Source organism: Zeus faber (genome assembly GCF_960531495.2).
Source record: "Zeus faber genome assembly, chromosome: 1".
NCBI lineage: Eukaryota > Metazoa > Chordata > Actinopteri > Zeiformes > Zeidae > Zeus > Zeus faber.
This window is the reverse complement of record NC_137193.1, coordinates 64,177,263-64,197,352: the sequence shown is the minus strand read 5'-3', so window position 1 is coordinate 64,197,352 and position 20,090 is coordinate 64,177,263. Positions and strand designations below refer to the sequence as shown.

Here is a 20,090-nt window from a genome sequence, read left to right as displayed (position 1 = left end):
CACAGTTTATGCATGTTTCTATTTACTGTTGCATTAAAAATAATTCCAGCTTACCTATTTGACTTGCAGATGATTGCCTTCCAGATAATAAAAAGTTGTGCTTCCCAGCAATAACAGAAAAAGTTGGAACTTTTGAAATTTAACTATTTACAATTTAATTATGTTTTATTCAGATGCTTTGAGGTCCTTGTCATAGATGTCTGTATTGAACATGTATTACTCGAAGGAAGTTCTCCAGAAGCCCATCTTTTATCCTATTGCGGCCTTGTGACACTATGAAAGTGTGAACTAATACGACCCACCACCTACAAATCTAAATCTGACTGGCTAATTAGTCAGTCAGTACAAAATCAGGTCCCCATTCACTCAGGTAGCAGAGCTATTCAGTGGAGATTCTGAAGGTGTTTGAGAGGGAGTCTAGAATTCATATTCCACGTGGAGACGGCGGAGAAACAAAGCTGATCGGATAAAATATTTTCGGACAGACTGGTAAATCCCTCCTGACCCGAGCATCTATAGCACTCAGAACATAATGAGAGATAATAGATTGACCAAAGTGACGCAAAAAAACATTTCATTATACTAATAATTAAGACATATTTTCTTCTTCCTGAGAAATCTTACATTACTGAAGGCCATGAAGGCAATGACGGTCCGCCACCGGTAAAATTGGTAACACACTTTCATATTCTAATATCTGCACATTATCCAAAGTTTGATGGGTCATTTCTTCATGGTAGAATACACTGGCATAATGTCTCGCCTCATTTCCTACAAAATTGGCACAGCATGTACAGACCTGCCAACCTGCACGATTTTTTGTGTACCAACTACGCAATTCTTAGTCAAAATACGCAGGAATGAAATGCCAGCTGAAACTACGCAAAAAGAAAATATATTATATATAAATAAATAATAAAAAATAATAATTATATATACAGTATATATTTTGTAATTTAATGATGGCAATCAATCAATACAAAACAATACCGTACATTTATTGGGTATTTAAACTACATGCCTCAGATTGGAACCTGTGGTTCTGTCACCCCTTCCTCTCCTCTCACTCAACATCCACTGATACGCAATGCACTGAGCGCAGCAGTACTTTTTTTTCCACCAAGGTGTGATTCTGCATTGTGAGGTAAAATGGGAAGTGGGAGAGTTGTAATAAAGCACAAAAATGTGACCGTAATGTTAACATATAAACGTGAGATCGATCAGCCATGACTGGAATTGGTCGGTTTTCACAAGCCGATCAGTGTCAGATATATTTTTAGATTCTATGCTGGTCAAATTTACCCGCCCCATACTGTGCTCATGTACTGTTCTTTTAAAAAAAAAATGCTCCGATACTCAAACCCGATACCAACATTATGTAACGTAGTTGACACTCAAAAAAGAGAGCGAAAGAAAGAAAATGTCGGCTGTTTGGAGGTACTTCAAGGTAAACAAAGAAGATTAGACCAGTTATTTATTTATCGCCTGACAATATCTTTACATTGTGCAGACTTTTCTTCCGCTATCCAGCGGAGCTAAACTTTTGACGAAAAGTTACTCTTTTACGAGACTTGCTTCTTGATGAGTCATTCAGGAAAATGAATCGTTCAAGGGTTAGCCTTTATTTTATTTTTTTATTTTTTTGTAATGATTGCAATTTATTTGCAAAGTTCCATATAAATATAGTATAAATAATTATAATAATATGTATATTTGAACTTAAAGCGAAAGAGACTTTCATTTGAAGTTTGAACTGGACATTTCCATGTTAGTTATATGTTGGGTCCTACTCAGTGAGAGTTACAAGTTGGATTATACTGAAACTTGGTGACAGTCCCATAATCAGTTTTATTGTAACTCAGCTAGTTCAATGTTCTATTATTGTTCTGTAGTGAATAATGAACAATAATTAACAGTGTCAAAATCAGCAATCTCACTATTGTGGTAACTGAAAATTGCAACGGTAGTCCATATGCGCAGCTGTCCAATCACATGAGCGTGATCGGATAACGGGATGTATTTTTCAGCAGATCGGAAAGGTGGCGCAGTGCATTGCACTGCTGCCTCACAGCAAGAAGGTCCTGGGTTCGATACCCGCCTGGGGCGCTGTTGGCACTGTGCTCCAGTGGGTTATCTCAAATAGAAGCCTTTCTGTTCTTTTGGATTCTCCCGTTAGGAGTCGCAACAGCGGATCATCTGCCTCTAATACCTTCTGTTCTGCTCATATTTCTCCCTTACACCAACCCTCTGCATGTCCCTCACCACAACCATAAACCTTCTCTTTGGCCTTCCACTTTTCCTCTTGCCTGGCAGCTCCATCCTCAGCATCCTTCTCCCAATGTAACTCTCATCTCTCTGACACACGTGTCCAAACCTTCTCAATCTTGCTTCTCTCACTTTTCCACCAAACTGTCCAACCTGAGCTGTCCCTCTAATGTACTCTTTCTTAATCCTGTCCATCGTTGTCTCCCAATGAAAATTTCAACAACCTCAACCTTGCCACCTCTAGTTCAGCCACCTGCCTTTTTGTCAGTGTCACCGCCTCTAAACCGAACATAGCTGGTCTCACTCCCGTCCTGTACACCTTCCCCTTCACTCTTGCTGGAACCCTTCTGTCACAGATCACTCCAGACACTCTTCTACACCCACTCCACCCTGCCTGCACTCTCTTCTTCACCTCTCTCCCGCACTGCCCGCTGCTTTGGATGGTGGACCCCATCGTCAAAATGGATGAGCGTTCACAAAAAAGAGCACGTCAATATAAAAAATCAATCCATCAGAAGAGGGCAAGGTTTAAAATAAAAAAAGTAACCATCTTAGGGTGTAAAGGGTAAAGCTAGATGTACATTTTTGGCGGTTTAATGGGTTTTAAAACACTGTTTGATAAAATATATATTGTGTTTACCTGACACATCCACCTCATACTGTGACATACTGTATGTTACTAGTGGTGTCACCACCTGAAGACAATGACAACAATCATTTCAAATCAAAATAGTGAAAAAACACATTTTAAATGGCCCCTACCATGTTTCTACCGTTAACATATCTTTTTGAAAAGATACCAACAAATAGCATTAATGTACATCCATTGTAAACCTTTTGCTTTTTTCCACCTTACAGAATGGTTCTTTGAGTTTGGATTTGTCATCCCTAATTCAACCAACACGTGGCAGTCTTTGATAGAAGCGGCTCCTGAGTCCCAGATGATGCCAGCTAATGTACTCACGTGAGTCTCAGCTACTGCAAAAAATGCTATATTATCTCATCTGCTGTTCAAGGGACAATTGTAAGATTTTTTTGCAATATCTGAGCATCTTCTATCATATTATGATTTATAAATTTCCTATCCGGGATACTTATCTCAGATACTTCAGATGCAATATTATGTCTGTTTCTGTTCTAGGGGCAATGTGATTATCGAAACAAAGTTCTATGATGATGAGCTCCATGTCAGCACGTCCAGGGTACGGCTTTTCTACGTCTGAGTTGCTTCCCACTACCTACCAAGCTGAGCCACCATTCGAAGAAGCAACTTGTTCCATAACAATGAATCATCCTTTTACAGGGATCAGCATGCTTATTCCAGAAACCATCAGGTCCCAGAGCTGCTCTCAATGTTGCTGAATTGAAACCTTGATTATTTTATTGTCATTGTCATTAATCACTTGCAGCCATTGACCATCCTTCTCCACACAACCCCTTTTTCTTTGAAACCCCATGAACCCAAACCATGACACAGCAAAAGAAAGTGAGAAGGAGAAAAAGGAAATGGATTAAGACCAGATATTGTCTTCCCAGGTGTCATCAGACTATTCTAATGTAAACCTGCTACTGTACCTGCTACTGGATTGAAATTCACCTGGAAACCAACCTGTAAATGATCCCATTTGTAACTTTTTTTTAATTTGAAACCATTTGCTTTACCTTTAAGACTACACAGGATTGAGACTTATCTCCCTGTCAAACATATCCGGTTGTTTTGTGGTCGTCAGCGTTCACAGAAGCTGTGTTTCTGCTGATTTCCCCCAATGAATATGCCACAAGAGCTCTGCTGTATAATGTTCCACAATAAGCTTTGCAATGCTGTATTTCACATGCATTTTAACAAGCTGTTTTTTTCATAACATTTAAACTTTTTCTTGATTCAAATGTTAGGTTTTGGTTGAAAAAGTATGTAATTAGTAAGACTAGGGTGCTAGCACATATCCATTATGATTTGTTTTTTTGTTTAATGTATAGTTTTTGCTCAGAAGTTTTAAGGTTCTGCAATATTGTGGTTATATTGGTCTTTGAGTGGATGTAAAAGTTTTACATTTATCAAACTAATTGAAACTAAGTTATTGTGTACTTATTACATTGTTACAAGTTTTTAGAGTGACATGGAATATTCACAGAAAATCTTCAAATTAAATAACTGCTTGCTGAAAGCCAGTTGGTTCTGTGTGTCTTTGCCATGTTTTAACCAGGTTACTTGTCTAGTGTATCTCACAGATTTGGTTTTTGAGTTGTTTTTTTAGCTGAAAACTGAACTATGTAAAATAGGATTTATGTTTACATACAACAGAATTTATGACTTAAATTAGTCCAATGTTAAATATCTACATGTTGTTTCTGTCAACGTATTGCATTCATTGTTCAAGCTTTCTTCTTATGTAAAAATAAAAAATATCTTTCTCTCTCTCTTACTCACTCACTCACTCACCACTTTATTATGAGCACAACATTAATACTAGGTGGTGTAGGGCATCCCTTCGCTCTCAAAACAGCCTCAATTTTACTTGGCATGGATTCCACAAGATGTGGATTCATTCCTTTGAGATTCTGGTCCATGTTGATGCAATTCCTGCAGATTTGTCAGCTGCACATCATGTTCCGAATTTCCCGTTCTATCACATCCCAAAGGTGTTCTATTGGTTTGAGATCTGGTTAATGGGAAGGCCACTGAAAAACATTGAACTCATTGTCATGTTCATGAAACCAGTTTAAGATGACTTTTTCTTTGTGACATGGTGCATTATCATGCTGGAAGTAGACATTAGAATATGGGTTAATTGTAGCCATGAAAGGAATGCACATGGTCAGCAACAATACTAAAATAGCCTGTAGCGTTCAAGTGATGATTGATTGGTATTAACGGGCACAAAGTCTACCAAGAAAAAAATCAGCAACAGCATTACACTGCCACCACCAGCCTGGAATGTTGACACATGGAAGTTTGGGTCCATGGATTCATGCTGTTGGTGTCAAATTCTGTCCCTACCATCTGTGCGCTTCAGCAGAAATGGATATTTAACTGACCAGGCTACATTTTTCCAGTCTTCAACTGTCCAGTTGTGGTGAGCCTGTGCCCACTGCAGCCTCAGCTTTCTGTTCTTGGTTGACAGAAGTGGAACCCAATGTGGTCTTCTGCTGTTGTAACCCATCACCCATCTGCTGTTGCTTCAAGGTTCCACATGTTGGGCATTCTGGTTGTTTTTCTGCGCACCACAATTTTACAGAGTGGTTATCTGATTTACCATAGCCTTTCTGTTCGCTTGAACAAGTCTGGCCATTCTCTGTTGACCTCTGATCAGCATGTCGTTTCTGTCGGCAGATCTGCGCTCACAAGATGTTTTTTGTTTTTTTGCAGCATTCTGTGCATGAAAATCCCAGGAGATCCGCAGGAACAAAAATACTCAAACCAGCCCATCTGGCACCAATAATCATGCCATGGTCGAGATCACTGAGATACAGTAACATTTTTGCATATTCTGATGGTTGATGTGACTATTAACTGAAGCTGCTGACCTGTATCTACATGATTTGATGAATTGCACTGCTGCTACACGATAGGCAGATTAGATAATTGATTGAATGAATAATTAGGTCACCAGGTCAATCAGGAACACCTATACACCTACAGGAGTATGTGTGTGTGTGTGTGTGTGTGTGCGTGTTTGTGCATGTGTATGTCGGTGTGTGTGTGTGTGTGTGTATATATTTTTCAAGATTTCAAGAGGTTTATCCCATACTGTACATATACATACTTCCATACATATATGCAGTGAATAGAATAATATAAATAAAACTAAATAAAAATTAAAGACTCAAAAAGATAATACAAAGTGAGGGTACAAAATAGAAGGGAATGGAAGTATCTATATGGGATAGGCCTATCCCATATAGAAATATGTGCAGTAAAGGGCTTGTGAATAAAGTGAGTATGGAGATATACAGTACACAACAGTACCAAAGTAGAAGGACTTGAGGAACCTCACCGAGACCCCGAATTTCTTTAGCAGCCTGAAGTGGTAAAGACACTGCCTCGCCTTTCTCACCAGAGTGTCTGTATGTAAAGTCCATGTTAAATCCTCTGTGATGTGGACTCCCAGGTACTTAAAGCTGCTCACCCTGTCGACAGAAGTCACATTAATCACCAGCAGCGCATGCGTCCTCGGTTGTAATCCCCTCCTAAAGTCCACAATCAGCTACTTAGTTTTGTTGATGTTTAGGAGAAGGCTGTTGTCCTGCCACCAGAGTGACAGGTCAGCCACCTCCTCACGGTAGGCCTTCTCATCGTTGTCGGTGATCAGGCCCACCACAAGGGTGTTGTCAGCAAACTTTATGATGGTGTTGGAGCTGGACTTGGCCACACCATCATGTGTGTACAAGGAGTACAGTAGGGGGCTGAGGACGCAGCGCTTGGGGGATCCTGTGTTCAGGGTGAGGGAGCTGGACATGTGCCTTCCCACCCTAACCACCTGGGGCCGGGCTGAGAGGAAGTCCAGGATCCAGGCACACAGCGGAATGCTCAGTCCTAGCTTCCGCAGCTTGACAGCCAGTCTGGTGGGGATTATGGTATTGAAAGCTGAACTTTAGTCGATGAACAGCAATCTCACATAGGCCCCCTTCCGGCCATCCAGGTGTGAGCGTGGTGTGCAGTACCTGGGAGACTGCATTTTCGGTGGTTTTATTTGGCCGGTACGCAAACTGCAGCGGGTCCAAGGACTTCATGACCACCGAGGTGAGTGCAACCGTACGGTCGTCATTCAGGCAGGCTGGAGAGGTGATCTTCAGGACAGAAATGAGAGTGGACCTCTTTAGGCAGGACGGGACGACCACCGACTCGGCCAGGGAGGCATTGAATATCCTAGTGAAAACCGGGGCTAGCTGGTTAGGACAGGTCTTCAGTACTCGCCCAGATATGCTATCTAGGCTCGCAGCTTTCGTGGTGTTCGCGCACATCAGAGCCCTCCTAATGTCATGCTTAGACACTGAGAGAGCGCGCTCATCCCCAGTGGTGTAACTCCAATTAGCTTATTATTAATTAAACCACACAAAAAAGGAGTTCAGTTTGTTTGCTAGCTATGGGATGTGTTGTTTTTTTTTTTTTTTGTATCTCAAGGTATAAAAGGCAGGATGAATGTGGTCCCAACAGGAAGGCGAGCTTCTATTCAATTTAGTGCTTAGCTCTCCGTCCCTTCCTGGATCCTGTGAGGCCAGGTTATTTTAATTTGAGCAAATTTTTTCAGGGATATTTACATATCAGCCATATTTAGGAGGGCATATCACATATCAGATAGTCCATACTCGTGGCTGGGGAGGAGCTGCTGTTGTAGTTTGTAACAGTCCGCAGCCCCTGCCACAAGCGTCTGGTGTCCTGTTGCTCCACCTGTCGCTCCACTCTGTCCCTATACATCCATTTAGCGTCCTTCACCGCCCTCCGCAGATTGTATGACACCGCCTTGTAACTGTCCATATTTCCGGATACAAGACCGTCGTTGTTATCGATCGTGCGGTCATTCAGAGCACCACGGATGGATATAGACCCACGGTTTCTGGTTCGGGAATATCCAAAATTTCACCGTGGGAACGATGATGTCACTGGAACGTGATTGGAACATGTCCTAGTCTACATCAGTAAGAGCTTCCTGAAGCGCGGCCTCTGATTGGTCTGACCCCCGCTTTACGTCCCTCGTCACTACATTTCCACGCTCGATGCACGGCTTGTAAACAGGGATCAGATCGATGGCCGCGTGGTCCGATTTCCTGAAAGCAGTGAGCGAGACGGTATTGTATCCGTTCTCACATGCTGTGTAACAGTGGTCCAATGTTCTGTCTCCCCTGGTAGCACACATGATGTGTTGATGGAAAGTAGGCAGAACTTTTTTAAGGTTTGTCTTGTTAAAGTCCCCTGTCACCACCACAGCCCCATCAGAATGTTTGTTCTGAAGTCCGCACAACACATCATACACGTCTGATAGTGCTGTGTTGGTGTCCGCTTACGGTAGAATATAAACCGCTTTGATGATGACCGTGCTGAATTCCCGAGGGAGGTAGAATGGATGGCATGAGATGGTCAGCTGTGTCAAGTTCGGCGAGCAGGAGCAGGAGAGAGTCTTGATGTTGTTGGAGTTACACCAGCGGCTGTTTATTATGAGGCAGACGCCTCCACCCTTGGATTTCCCCTACTCTTCCAACCTGTCGACGTGGAACACGGAATAGGACTCGGCTGGACGAATGGCGTCATCCGGCACCAGTGGGTTCAGCCATGTCTCTGTTAGGCAGAGGATGCAAAAGTTTCTCGTATCCCGTTGGAATGTAATGCTCGTTCCAAGGTCATCCATCTCGTTGTCCAGGGACTGGACATTAGCAAGAATAATGCTTGGCAGAGGTGGACGGTAAGGTTGTGTCCTCATTCTGACCTGAATGCCGGCTCGTTTACCACGGTGCCGTGGAACAGCCGCTCCATTTTTGTTGTTGCTGTTATTGATGTTGCTGTTAAGAGCGTGGGTGCGTAAAATATCTGGGGGCCACTCTGGATCCGCAGATAAAAAGTCCCAGGGAAACTTTTATATCCACGAGTGCATCGCGGCTGTAGGAGATCACTGCAGATGAGTTTTTGGCGAACATAGTGATATAAATCGGAAAAAAAGATGAAAATGTACATGATCAACAAGGAGCGCCTGTGCAGGCAGCCACGTCACCCAATACGCTAATGCAATACCCTAAAAAAAAAAAGAAATTGTCTTTCACATCTCAACTTCCCTTATCCTTTCAGTCTATCATTACCTTTACAGCTCTCTCTCACCTTGTTATATATTAAAAAAAATAGTCAACAATACGTACACAATAGTCAACTCCAAAAAAGAAAAATATTTTCCAAATTAATTTTAAACTTTACGGTATCCTTTCTAGCAAACCTACCAGATATTTTAGATTATAATGCTACTTTTGCTTGTTTCATTGAGATTTTTAACATCCAGGAGGCTAAACATAGCCCAAGAAACTGATAGAATCTCTCCGAACTCATCTCATCCATACGTGTTCCAGAGTGATAAATCGGCCAGTCACCAATTTGATCACACAGGATTCATATGAAAGTGTATTATACTGCAAATAGAGTCACACAGTGGGCCCTTGAACTCCGTCCTTTTCCTAACTATTTCAAACTTACCGAACTAGTTAGAAAGTAAGTCGCATAGCTGGATTATCAATATCTCCAAAATAAAATGTAAAAAAAAGTATAAAAATATTAAACAAAAGAGTAATTAAAATTATAATAATAACAATTATTATTATTGTATTTGATTTTATTTTTATTCCCCTTTTTTTTGTAATCAATTTTGCTCTGGTTATTAATTAACTTTATTGTATTTCTACACCAGAAGTTTCTCACCTTCCCTCAACGCTTCTGCTAGGAGGAATCAACAATACTCTACAATATTATGTATTCAATATAATATAATAAAAAATAAAGATACATAAACAAAGACCCACGATCCTCTTGATCGATACAATATTGGCCACTTCCACGGTCCTCCAGACCGTTTATCCACTACCCCTTCCTAGTTGCGCCGCACACAAACAGGCCATACGTCGATGTGAGGGGTGGGGATTTCTGAGTTAAGTTTTACTCAGAGCTATTTCTTACACAATAGCTTTTCCTTCGATCTTCTCTGATCAGTACAATATCTCAGTTAGTCCTCACCTTCATTTTTTCAAGATCTCGTGTTGTCCCTGATGAATCTGCCAGTCATGCCCAGATGACTCCTTGGATGTCTTTACAGTTGGTTCCTGCCTGCCGTTGTGCACACAACCTGGTCATGAAGAGGTCCAACAGAGCCAAGCAGAGATCCTGCTGACAACGCCAAAACTCTGGAAGAAATTTTTATGTAATTATCGGTGAGGTTAATCTGCCCGCTACAAGAAAACAAAAACTGAGAAGCAGTGCTCTCAGTTTTTGATTATGAAGATTATTTATTCTGCTGAATAAAGAGAAAGGTTCATTACTGCTCCAAAGCAGTGTTCTGACCCGTCTGATCTTATTTCTGATCAAGAGGGCTTGATACAACAACAGAGAGTGTGGCTTGGGTCAGAAGTCATTTACCAGTCTGTGTCCCTCAACTGTCTCCCTGGATGACAACCTCAAACAGTAAATTTACAGGAACTTGTAAATGACCTAGCAGACGCAGATTACAATCCCTTACAATGCACCTCCAGGCTCCGCTGTGGTTATTCTTCGTCTCCATACAAGGTAAACAGGACGACATGTGATGTGGTTCTTCCATGTTAGAATTGACTTTGTAGAGAGAAAGAACATTTCTCTTTACATAAAGTTGGGGGGTTCCTGAGAGACAATGTTTAAAGATCTTCTATTTGCCATGCAAAAACACTTTGAAACATGTGTTTTGCGAGGCTTGCCAAACCTATTGCCATGCACTGTACTCCTGCATTTGTAAAAATATCATTCCCCTGATAAAATGATCCCCTTACACCACGTTGATAATTAAGCACTCCTCAGGCTCAGCTACAACTTGAATGTTTTCCAGATTAACACTTTAATTTGCCACTTTGACAGAAAAAGCTTCTACAACCTCATCTGTAGCACTAGGACACTCAAAAGCACCACCTGTTCCCAGGACAGAACTCACATCACCTGTTCCCATGACACAACTGTTACCCCCAAGCTCAGCTGAAACATCAGAAAACACTGTAGCACTGTCCATTTCAGGATGTTAAGGAGCAGCGTCACTCTGACCATTGACGAATGTTTGAGAGCACTGCTTCTCCTTCACAAGAACTGGCACAGCACTGGCAGGTGATGGATTAGCAGACACCCCCACAACGGTTGGTGTTGCCTTCTCCTAACAAAAAGCAATAGAATGAAATGCATGAACAAATAAAACTAAAGTACTACTATCAAAAATGTCATTGCTGCCCGTCAACTCAAACTGTCCAACAAATGTTTTCTAAATAAGTATAATATTCCACAAAAAAAAGAAGAAAAAAGCAGAACAAAGCAAACCTGCTTCTTTCCCAGTGTCCTCTTGGAGGCAGTAGCTTTCTGCCGATTGTCCCACCGTGGTTTTCAAATGTAAGTAAAGCAAAATTAACTTGTTGAAGCCATTTTTGGGTCATAGCTCATTTTGGACAGTATAAGCAGTCACTACTGCTATTATTTTACAGTGTGGCAGGTAGAATGAATCACTTCATAAGATACAATTTGCATGCCAACTAACCTCTTTGCCTTTTGGAACATCTCCACACTGGACAGGGCTAGAATGATGCGATGGAACAAGTTGATCCATCGCATCCAACATGGCACTGCTGAACCAAACAGGAGATAGCGGGATGGACCATTCCAGCGACGCAACTGGTGTTGTCTCCACCTGTGAAATCATAGAGCAAAATTACGATTTAAGACTTTGTCTTGACAAAAGGCAGACTACACACATAATATACATATCAAAATTGTTAAAAAAAAAATAGATACATTTTGAGTGAATATCAGGGAATATCACGGCTTAACCCAACAATTACAATGTGCAACCCATTGCCTTTCTGCCCTTTCCAGCAAGTCTCCACTCAAAAGGGTTGGGTGAAGGATGAGGCACGATGAGCTCTCCCTTCAAACCTACTTCTGGAGAGACTGTTGAAAGTGACCTGCCGGGAGAAACCTTTGACTTTGGTGGTTTTGGCGGTGCTGTTGTCTCCAGTTGGCGATAAGCAGCATTTCACAGCAATGTCACAAGGATCTTCATCCCTTCAGCATTACTCAGGTGTACCTGCAAAAATAAGTTTTGAAACATTAATGCACAAAGCAGATTGACATCATTACGGGTATATGGTATTTCACAGTTACTCTCAATGTGTATCAGCTATGGACAGAACTTGTTGTATCAACTACAAAGAAGGGTACATGAAACTTGTACAATTGTACTTACACCATCTCTGCTTCACAGCTCTGGGTGGTTCAATGGGAAGGGGTTGGCTGCAGAAAAGTACTTGATACCTAAAAACAACAATTATGATGGATAAAAATATGCATACATATACTGTAGGTCAGCTTTGTTAATTTGAAAAATATTTATTAAATTGGTTTGTCTAAAAAGATATACTTCATTATACATTTAACTGTACTTGAACTAAAATATGATTCCAACATACCCATGCATGCTGCCACATGATGGTATTCCTCACGGAGCAAATCTTGCAGCGCCATCTCTGTAGTCAGACACGGAGGGAAGTCTAGGACAAACACCTATACAAACAAAATACAGTTGTTATTGACAGTACATTTGTTTTCAAAATGTAAAATATGTTGTGCAAGAGCTCACAAAACAAAAGTATTTATAATATTAATACTACCAACAAAGTAATAAATATCAAGCGTACCCTAAGGCCAGCGACTGCAGACACTGACCAGGAGGCTGCGAAAGTTCACTGCTGCCTCGTCGAGGGTCCTGCTAGCCGTCAAGTCGTTGCTATGGGCTACAGCACACACTGCATCAGGTCACCGAGACAAAAAAGCATTCAGTACCGCGGTCCTCAACTCAGCGGCTCACAGGCCCCCGGTGTCCACATGCAGCCAAATGAAATTCCTCCCTCTGGCATCTTCACAAATCCATCCACAACACTCCATAGATGGGAGTCACCAACAAGAAGTGAAACTGAAACAAACTGAAAACATAGAAAGTAATTTTTTCAATGAAAATCAGATCTTATTCATCAGAACAAGTATTGTTCATAAATAATTAAACAAAAATACAAGGGGGGCAGTTCACAGTCATGTAATGAATGGTTTGCTACATTACATTTACATTTAGTCATTTAGCAGACGCTTTTATCCAAAGCGACTTACAAGGGAGAATAACATTCAAGCTACATTGCGACAGAGATTAGTGTCACAACAACATTAGTGTAACAATAAATATTGCTAGGTACATATGTGTAGAAGTGGCAATGCGTTGCTGAGGTTCAATGGGCACAGAGCGTCGCTCCTCCATCCTCCTCTTGGTCGCTTGAGAACAACGGTAGGATTTTCCACGAGGCATCTAAACGTGTGAAGGCACAATAGATAAATAAGGACAGCACAAGACACTAATTTGACAATAGCATTTTGAAATGGCTCCATAACTTAGAAACAAATCATTTTCTACAACAAGTGTACTGCAATTTAAAGAACTCAAAAACCTTACTGCTGGCTGTTTAGGTTAAGAAACATTTTCAATTGATTGGTCTGTAGAATATCATATCAGTTAGTCTATTAACACCCCCCCAACCCCAAAAAAAGAAATTGCTGCCATTTCATTCTTTCTAATTTCATAATATAAACACATTGAATAAAACAAGGCGTAAAATAAAGTTTCCACCCGGTCACCTCTCGCAATCGAACAGATCGCAACATATTAGTCTCAGCTTAAGCTGGGTGGCCATCTGTCCAGGATCTCACTGCTGCACAACCGTGCGGTCAGTGTTGAGTGTTCCCTAAACAGTGAAAGTCTGTTATTATTGAAGATTAAACAATCAAAAATGTGGCTGAACTTTAGAAAGGAAAACAATGACAAGGCGAAGCGCAGTGCATAAAAATAAAATGCGTTCTGGGTGGTTCGATAGCTGTAATACAATGTGTGAAGGACGGGTTTGAAGGATTTTATGTTTATGATTCCCTTCATTTATAATTATTTGCTGAAATTTTATGCCCTGCACTAACGACTGTTGAACATAAAGTTTGAAAGTGCATGACCAGAGCAAGGTGCAGTTGAGGAGAGCGCAGTGGGAGTTAATGGTGAGAGGGGGGTGAACGTAGCAGCTGTAAAATGGAGGTGGAAGTGATGGTGGTTATTTGTTACGATGCTCTCCAAGCGCAATGCCAGCATGTGTAATGACTGACATTGCCATCACCAGCGGCTCGGAGCCGAAAAGCAACAAAAGCGGATCCAAACCACAAGCCCATCGCAATAGCTGGGATTATATTATACAAAGCTTGATTAGAATCGCAATATATTCGATTTACATATAGAGCAGGGAAGGGCGCTCCAATGGCACGATAGGCAGTTGGAGACGCATTGTGACACCAGGTGTAAACAGATGCACTTATCGGATCACCCAAGATGCATATTATTGCAAAGTGTAAACCTAGGCCTGAATCAATCACCAGCAGCAAGCCACAGCAACCTAAAGCAGTCAGACATTGTTGGTCGCTCACAGAGCTCAACCTTCCCCAGTCAGGTGGCAAATCAAATCTGACAAAACATTACATGCCACTTTAATGCACATATCTGTATACACATAATTGCCTATCCCATATACATAAGCCTATTCCCTTTATCTATTCCATTTTATTTTATTTGATTTGATTTTATATTTTTTTATTTTATTGTATAAGTATTCGACTTACTGTATTACGTTTGAGGAATCAGTCAGTTGGTCTAGTAGAAAGAAATTTTCCGAAGACATATTGTGTGTTAACACCGGGTACGTTGCATTACATTTCACTGCATATATGTATGAAAGTATGTATATGTATGTGACGAATAAACCTCTTGAATCTTGAATCTTGCATCTTGAATCATTATAGAAAATGATCATAGACCGCTCATTCAGTTCACACACACACAAACTATAGATGAAAAAATTGCAGCTTGCAGCTGCCACAGCTTGCACATCCCAGTTAGCTGTATGAGATACTACTATCATTAAGCTAACACATGGGGTTAGCTCCAAATAGCTCAGTTAAATGCTACGCACGTGCATGCTTCGGCGTCGAACTGGGGCCTTAAATGCCTGGAGCCCCATGGCATCAATAAATTAACTACCAGTATCAACAGAATGTATAAGTGGAAGGATTTTTTCTTCACCAATCCACCCACCCAGCCCCTCCAATGGCTCAGTTAGCTGCTACGTACGTGCTGGCTTCAGCACTGGACTCTACAAGTACTAAGATAATTAGAGAAATAACAATAATATAAACAATTTACAACAAAACGTGGACAAATGATAGACAGGAATGTGAAGCTACGCCTCGTGTTGTATGCGGTGGTTTTCACGTAGCTTACCCCATGGTAACGCGTCCTTGTATCTTCTAAAGCATTTATATATATTAACATACTGTATATATACATATACTTTTTAATACATTAGACTACTTTAAATTCAAATATTTAAAAACATTGTTTTATAATGTATGTTATTCAAATTAATGGGAAATACATGGGACATACTCTACATATTATGCAAATGCTTAGCAATGTTGTGCATGTGTATGATCATTATTTTTTAAAGAAAATTACGTGTCATGATGAGAGTCGTCAAACAACAAATATCACTTTACAAGCACACACTAGTTCCTCATAGTAGATAAACCTCTATGGTTTACTGCAGCATTCTGACTTATTCACCTATAAAGAGAAAATGGTTCAGTGTTTCCTAAAAGTTCAGAATAGTATTTATACTGTCTGACCATGTCACACAGGGTAAGGACTAAAGCTTTTAAACTAACCACCTTTTCAGCCTTTAAATCGGCTGAAAATGCATTTTTTCCCATGTGTGTACACTGTAATGAAAATATTTATAACTTGAGAAATAAAGGCTATGACTGACTTCTGTGTGTGTGTGTGTGTGTGTGTGTGTGTGTGTGTGTGTGTGTGTGTGTGTGTGTGTGTGTTTGTGTGTGTTCTCAATGTTATGAGATTTGTGTGTTTGCTCTCTATGCTGTGAGATCTGTTTATTCTGCACTGACTGTTCCTATGATTACACAGACATTTTATACATTTCCTTTGATTGTACTTCTTTGTAAAGCACATTGTATTGTGATTGCTGGTATGAAATGCGCTTCATAATTAAGGTATCACTTGACTTTACTTGACACATTGTTGTTTCACATACCACATTTGCATCGTTTGTTTGTCATAATTACTAGTATTTCATAAGTTTGTGTTTTTCATTAATTGCTTTATCTTACAAGTTCACTTGTTGCTCCGGACCGATCTTGCACGCACTGATCAAGGCCTGTAATCTTCTGATCTGAAGTCATAAGTGCCCTGCCGGCTTTCCACCTAATAATTGGTCTTAATGACTGAGAATCAGGGCTCAGACAAGGGAAGAAAGGAAGAAAAAGAAAAAAGCTTCTGCTTGGACCAGCGGAGGAGAACGAGATCGGCTTCCACCGAAGAAGACAAAACAAGAACCGAAAGAGGATTACAACGCTGGACCAAGAAGCAACTTGGAGTGTTAACAGGCGAATTGGTAATTGGGATGATGATGGCATTTTCTACGAGAGCATTGAAAATGGGGGTTATGCTGTCTACAGTGCCGCGCCGACAGGGGTATTGAGATTGACGAGGGAAATAAGATCCCTTTTGTTGAACCACGCAGGGAGTGGCTTCTATAATTAATCCCATATCAGCGGGACCGGTGGCCCAAAGACATTAGGGAGAAGTTCTTAAATCATGTTCTGTTAATACGCCTATCAACAGAAAGCTTTTATCTGCATCTGTTCACACCATAAATCGTTCGACAATGTAACGTGCTGCAGTGGTGTGGTGTAGATGTCGGTGGACGGGCTGTAAAGCGCGTTGGCACTTAAAGCACAACGGAGCCAGGGATCCAGGTCCTTCCAGACAGAGGATGAGGGTTTTGCGAGTGAAACATGTGGTGGCTGGATCCATGCCAATTTCAACTGTTGTGGTGTACTGAGAGAAACGGAGCATGCTGCATGGGAAAAGTCATAGTACAAACTACACAGTGTAAGAGTTTCTGTTTGTGGTGAAACATCAGTCCATTGAAACAGGTAGTCAGGATTGTCGTTTAGTTGCACAGAGGCAGTGTAGATTGACGTGTAGATTGGCGGGTCGCATAAAGGAGACGTCAGCCGACCCACCTTCATACGACCCGTATTTACTAAATTGGCGGCAAAAATGGAATCGATAACGTGCCCTTCGAAAATGGTGCGTGCCGCGAGGGGGTAAAGTGGGTTTTCTGATCGAAAGGTGACGTCGAGATGGCCGTCACATGCTATGACATTTATGCCAAACGCACACATTAAATCACAGCCTAAGAGCTTAATTGGACACATTTTAGACCATATCAATGTGTGTTTGAGGTTTCTGTTCGGGGTGAGCAGTCCAGAGGCTCCATAAAGTGTTTGCGCATGCGAGTATTGGCACAGCCTGTGACAGTGCATGTGTCGGTGTCAGTGCGAGTGTGGGAGTGAGTGGTGAAGGGCATGCACTAACAACAGAACGGGCAGCACTTGAATCCTGTGTGTGTGTGTGTGTACGTGTCACATGATCAGGTCGTGCAGAGCCATGGCTTGGGTTGTTCCCTGGGGTCCCCTCCTCCCGGCGTCCATTCTGATATTGTCCTGATTCCCCTGTTTGACCCCAGTTGGCCTGTGGTCATCTGTGTCATGGCACAAAACAGTTGCAGGCCCAGTGTCCTTCCTGGTTGCAGCGATAGCAGGTGTTTGGACCTCCTCGGCCTCGGCAATTGATACGGCTCCCACGAAATCCTCAGCCTCGGTTAAACTGGTGAGAGGGGTTTTGCTTAGGCCGTGATGGACCTCGCTGACCTTGGGTGATGGCCTGTGTGAGCATGGTCATCTGGGTCAGGGACTCACGTTGTTTCTTATGATCTTGTTCGCAGTCTTTGACCCTTTGGTGTGTCTCATAGGCGTGTTCAGCGCGGAGGAAGACGGTCGCGAAGCTAAGGTCGCGTCTTCCAGGTGACAAACGTGCATTTCAACATTTCCCCAAGTGGGGACATTAGTCTGTTAATGAACGCGGACCGTAGATGAGTCTCATAGGTGACCCACCGCACCAAAACCCACTTTCTCAAGCATTTCTAAAATCGCCAGGAGCAGCCAAATAAGTTGAAAGAAACCTTTCTTGAAGGAAAATGAGATTTTTCCAGATTCGTGTTCCTTTGTGTTTATAAATAGTACAAATATGTTAAACCGTGCAGCTAAATTTTCCCGTTAGATTACATGGGGAAACACAGTTCACTTACCGAGACACTGAATAGCGCTGAAGAAGAACAATCTTTATTTGTCACACAGCACACAGCACACAGCAGAACAACGACAATCGATGGTCCTTTAAAGCTACAGTCCAGGTGAAGATCGTTCCTCCATATTCCATGTGATGTGAAGTCACAATGTGGAACCATTTTGATAGAATTCAACCTTTAAATCGTACTACACACGGAGACATCATTGTGGAGGGGGCGTGTACCAGCGTCTACCGTCGAAGAAGAAATCCTGACGTCACTGACGTAACTTCCGTAAACAAGACAAGCATCACTTGTCTGTGAAAATTTTTGTCTCCTTGTTGTTATGGATTAGGAGAAGCGGGGGGGAAGATCTAAATCATATCACGGACGTTCATTTGACCAGTGTTATAATTCCAAATCAGTGTAAGCAGCGCGTACTGGACTTCATTTTCCGCGATGATAGTCAGTTCTCAGAGAGCGACGCTGAGAACGACAGCGTTGCTAAATCTGATATTATCCTGGACTTGGAGAACATTTCAAACAGCGGATTACAACCTGAATGTGACGATGAAACGGAATATTTTCAAGAACCACCGGAGGAGACCGACGATACGCCCATTGTTGTTACAACGGAAGAAGTTGATGATGTGAAGTCCGTTGAGTTTGGTGATTGGCAGATTTTCAGATTTCAGATTTCAGATTCCCTAGACTCATATTATTGATAGACTCTACATTTTGTTGTGTTGTACATACTTTTAAACTCCAAAATAATTCCACTTTTATAAAACATGTATATTCTTACTGTTAAATAAAAGCTTTTTAAAATACAAAATTAGTTGTGTGTTGATGATGCTGTTCAACATTCCCTCCTAACACATGAACAAAGCAGTGACCATTCACCAGGATGTTAAGTCGCCATGCAGCTTTGTTTGTCTGCCAATTCCATATGCATTCTGGGAGCTAGCTGAATGAACCAAGTGTGGGTAAAACTTTGAAGGTGATTATCTCAGAAACACGGATGGGCAGGGTGCAAGCTATGTGGGTGGGGATGTGGCAGGCAGCTGCCATCTTGCCTGTCATGCTCCTGCGCAAGCATGCTTCTCGTCCGTCCGTCAATTTCAATCCCACTCATATTAGCTTAGAACACATACACTCACACACCAATCCTACTCCAAACAACACTTCACCGGACCAGGGTTTGGGTTCGGGTTTGACTTTCCTGAAAGACTTGCACCCCCAACCCCGTAATTTTAACTGCAATTACCAACAGCGCACATTGAGCACTGGGGTTTTCCCGGTGTGGCTGGTCGCCGGCGGGTTGGCGTGGGGGCGTGGTTGGCCGGGGGGTGGTAGGGTGGGTCCCCCTGCCGGCTGGGCTGGAGTCCTGGCGGCTTGCGCCTGGTGGCTCAAGATGCGCTGCGACCTGCCGGGGCTGCGCTCTCCGCAGGGTGCCTTCCAGGGCCCCTGGGGCTGCTTGCCATTGTGGGTGTAGGTTGGGGTGTGGGTGGCGGCTGTTGGCCTTTTGCTTCTGCTGCACTGCCTCTCTGTGGCGGGCGCCCCGGGTGCTGGGGGTGGTGGAGGGCCTGTACCTGGCGGCCTGCTGGCATTGGCCGCGGGGGGGTAACATCGAGGTGCGATGGAAGAGGCCACGTGCCCAATTGTAGTTCTAGTTTTCCTGGACCTAATTAACTGTTTTTCAATACATGTTGTCATCCAATATTTATGTTTTTGTGTAAATGTTGTTTGGTTCTATGTTTTATCATCTCGTAGTTGATCTCCCTCTCTCAGTTGTTTATAGACCCAAACATGATAAATAGTTCTCCAAAGAGGGGAGT

General features: G+C 42.1%; 1 protein-coding gene across 1 annotated transcript in view; it reads left to right on the top strand.

Moving 5' to 3' along the window:
* Nucleotides 1-4,683, top strand: part of pde6d (phosphodiesterase 6D, cGMP-specific, rod, delta) — a 40,367-nt gene extending 35,684 nt beyond the window's left edge. The window contains exons 4-5 of the mRNA XM_080016079.1: nucleotides 3,124-3,229; nucleotides 3,407-4,683. Coding sequence (XP_079872205.1) covers nucleotides 3,124-3,229; nucleotides 3,407-3,488 — 188 coding nt within the window. The 3' untranslated portion in view covers nucleotides 3,489-4,683. The remainder of the gene's footprint in view (nucleotides 1-3,123; nucleotides 3,230-3,406) is intronic.
* The last annotated feature ends 15,407 nt before the right edge of the window (nucleotides 4,684-20,090 follow it).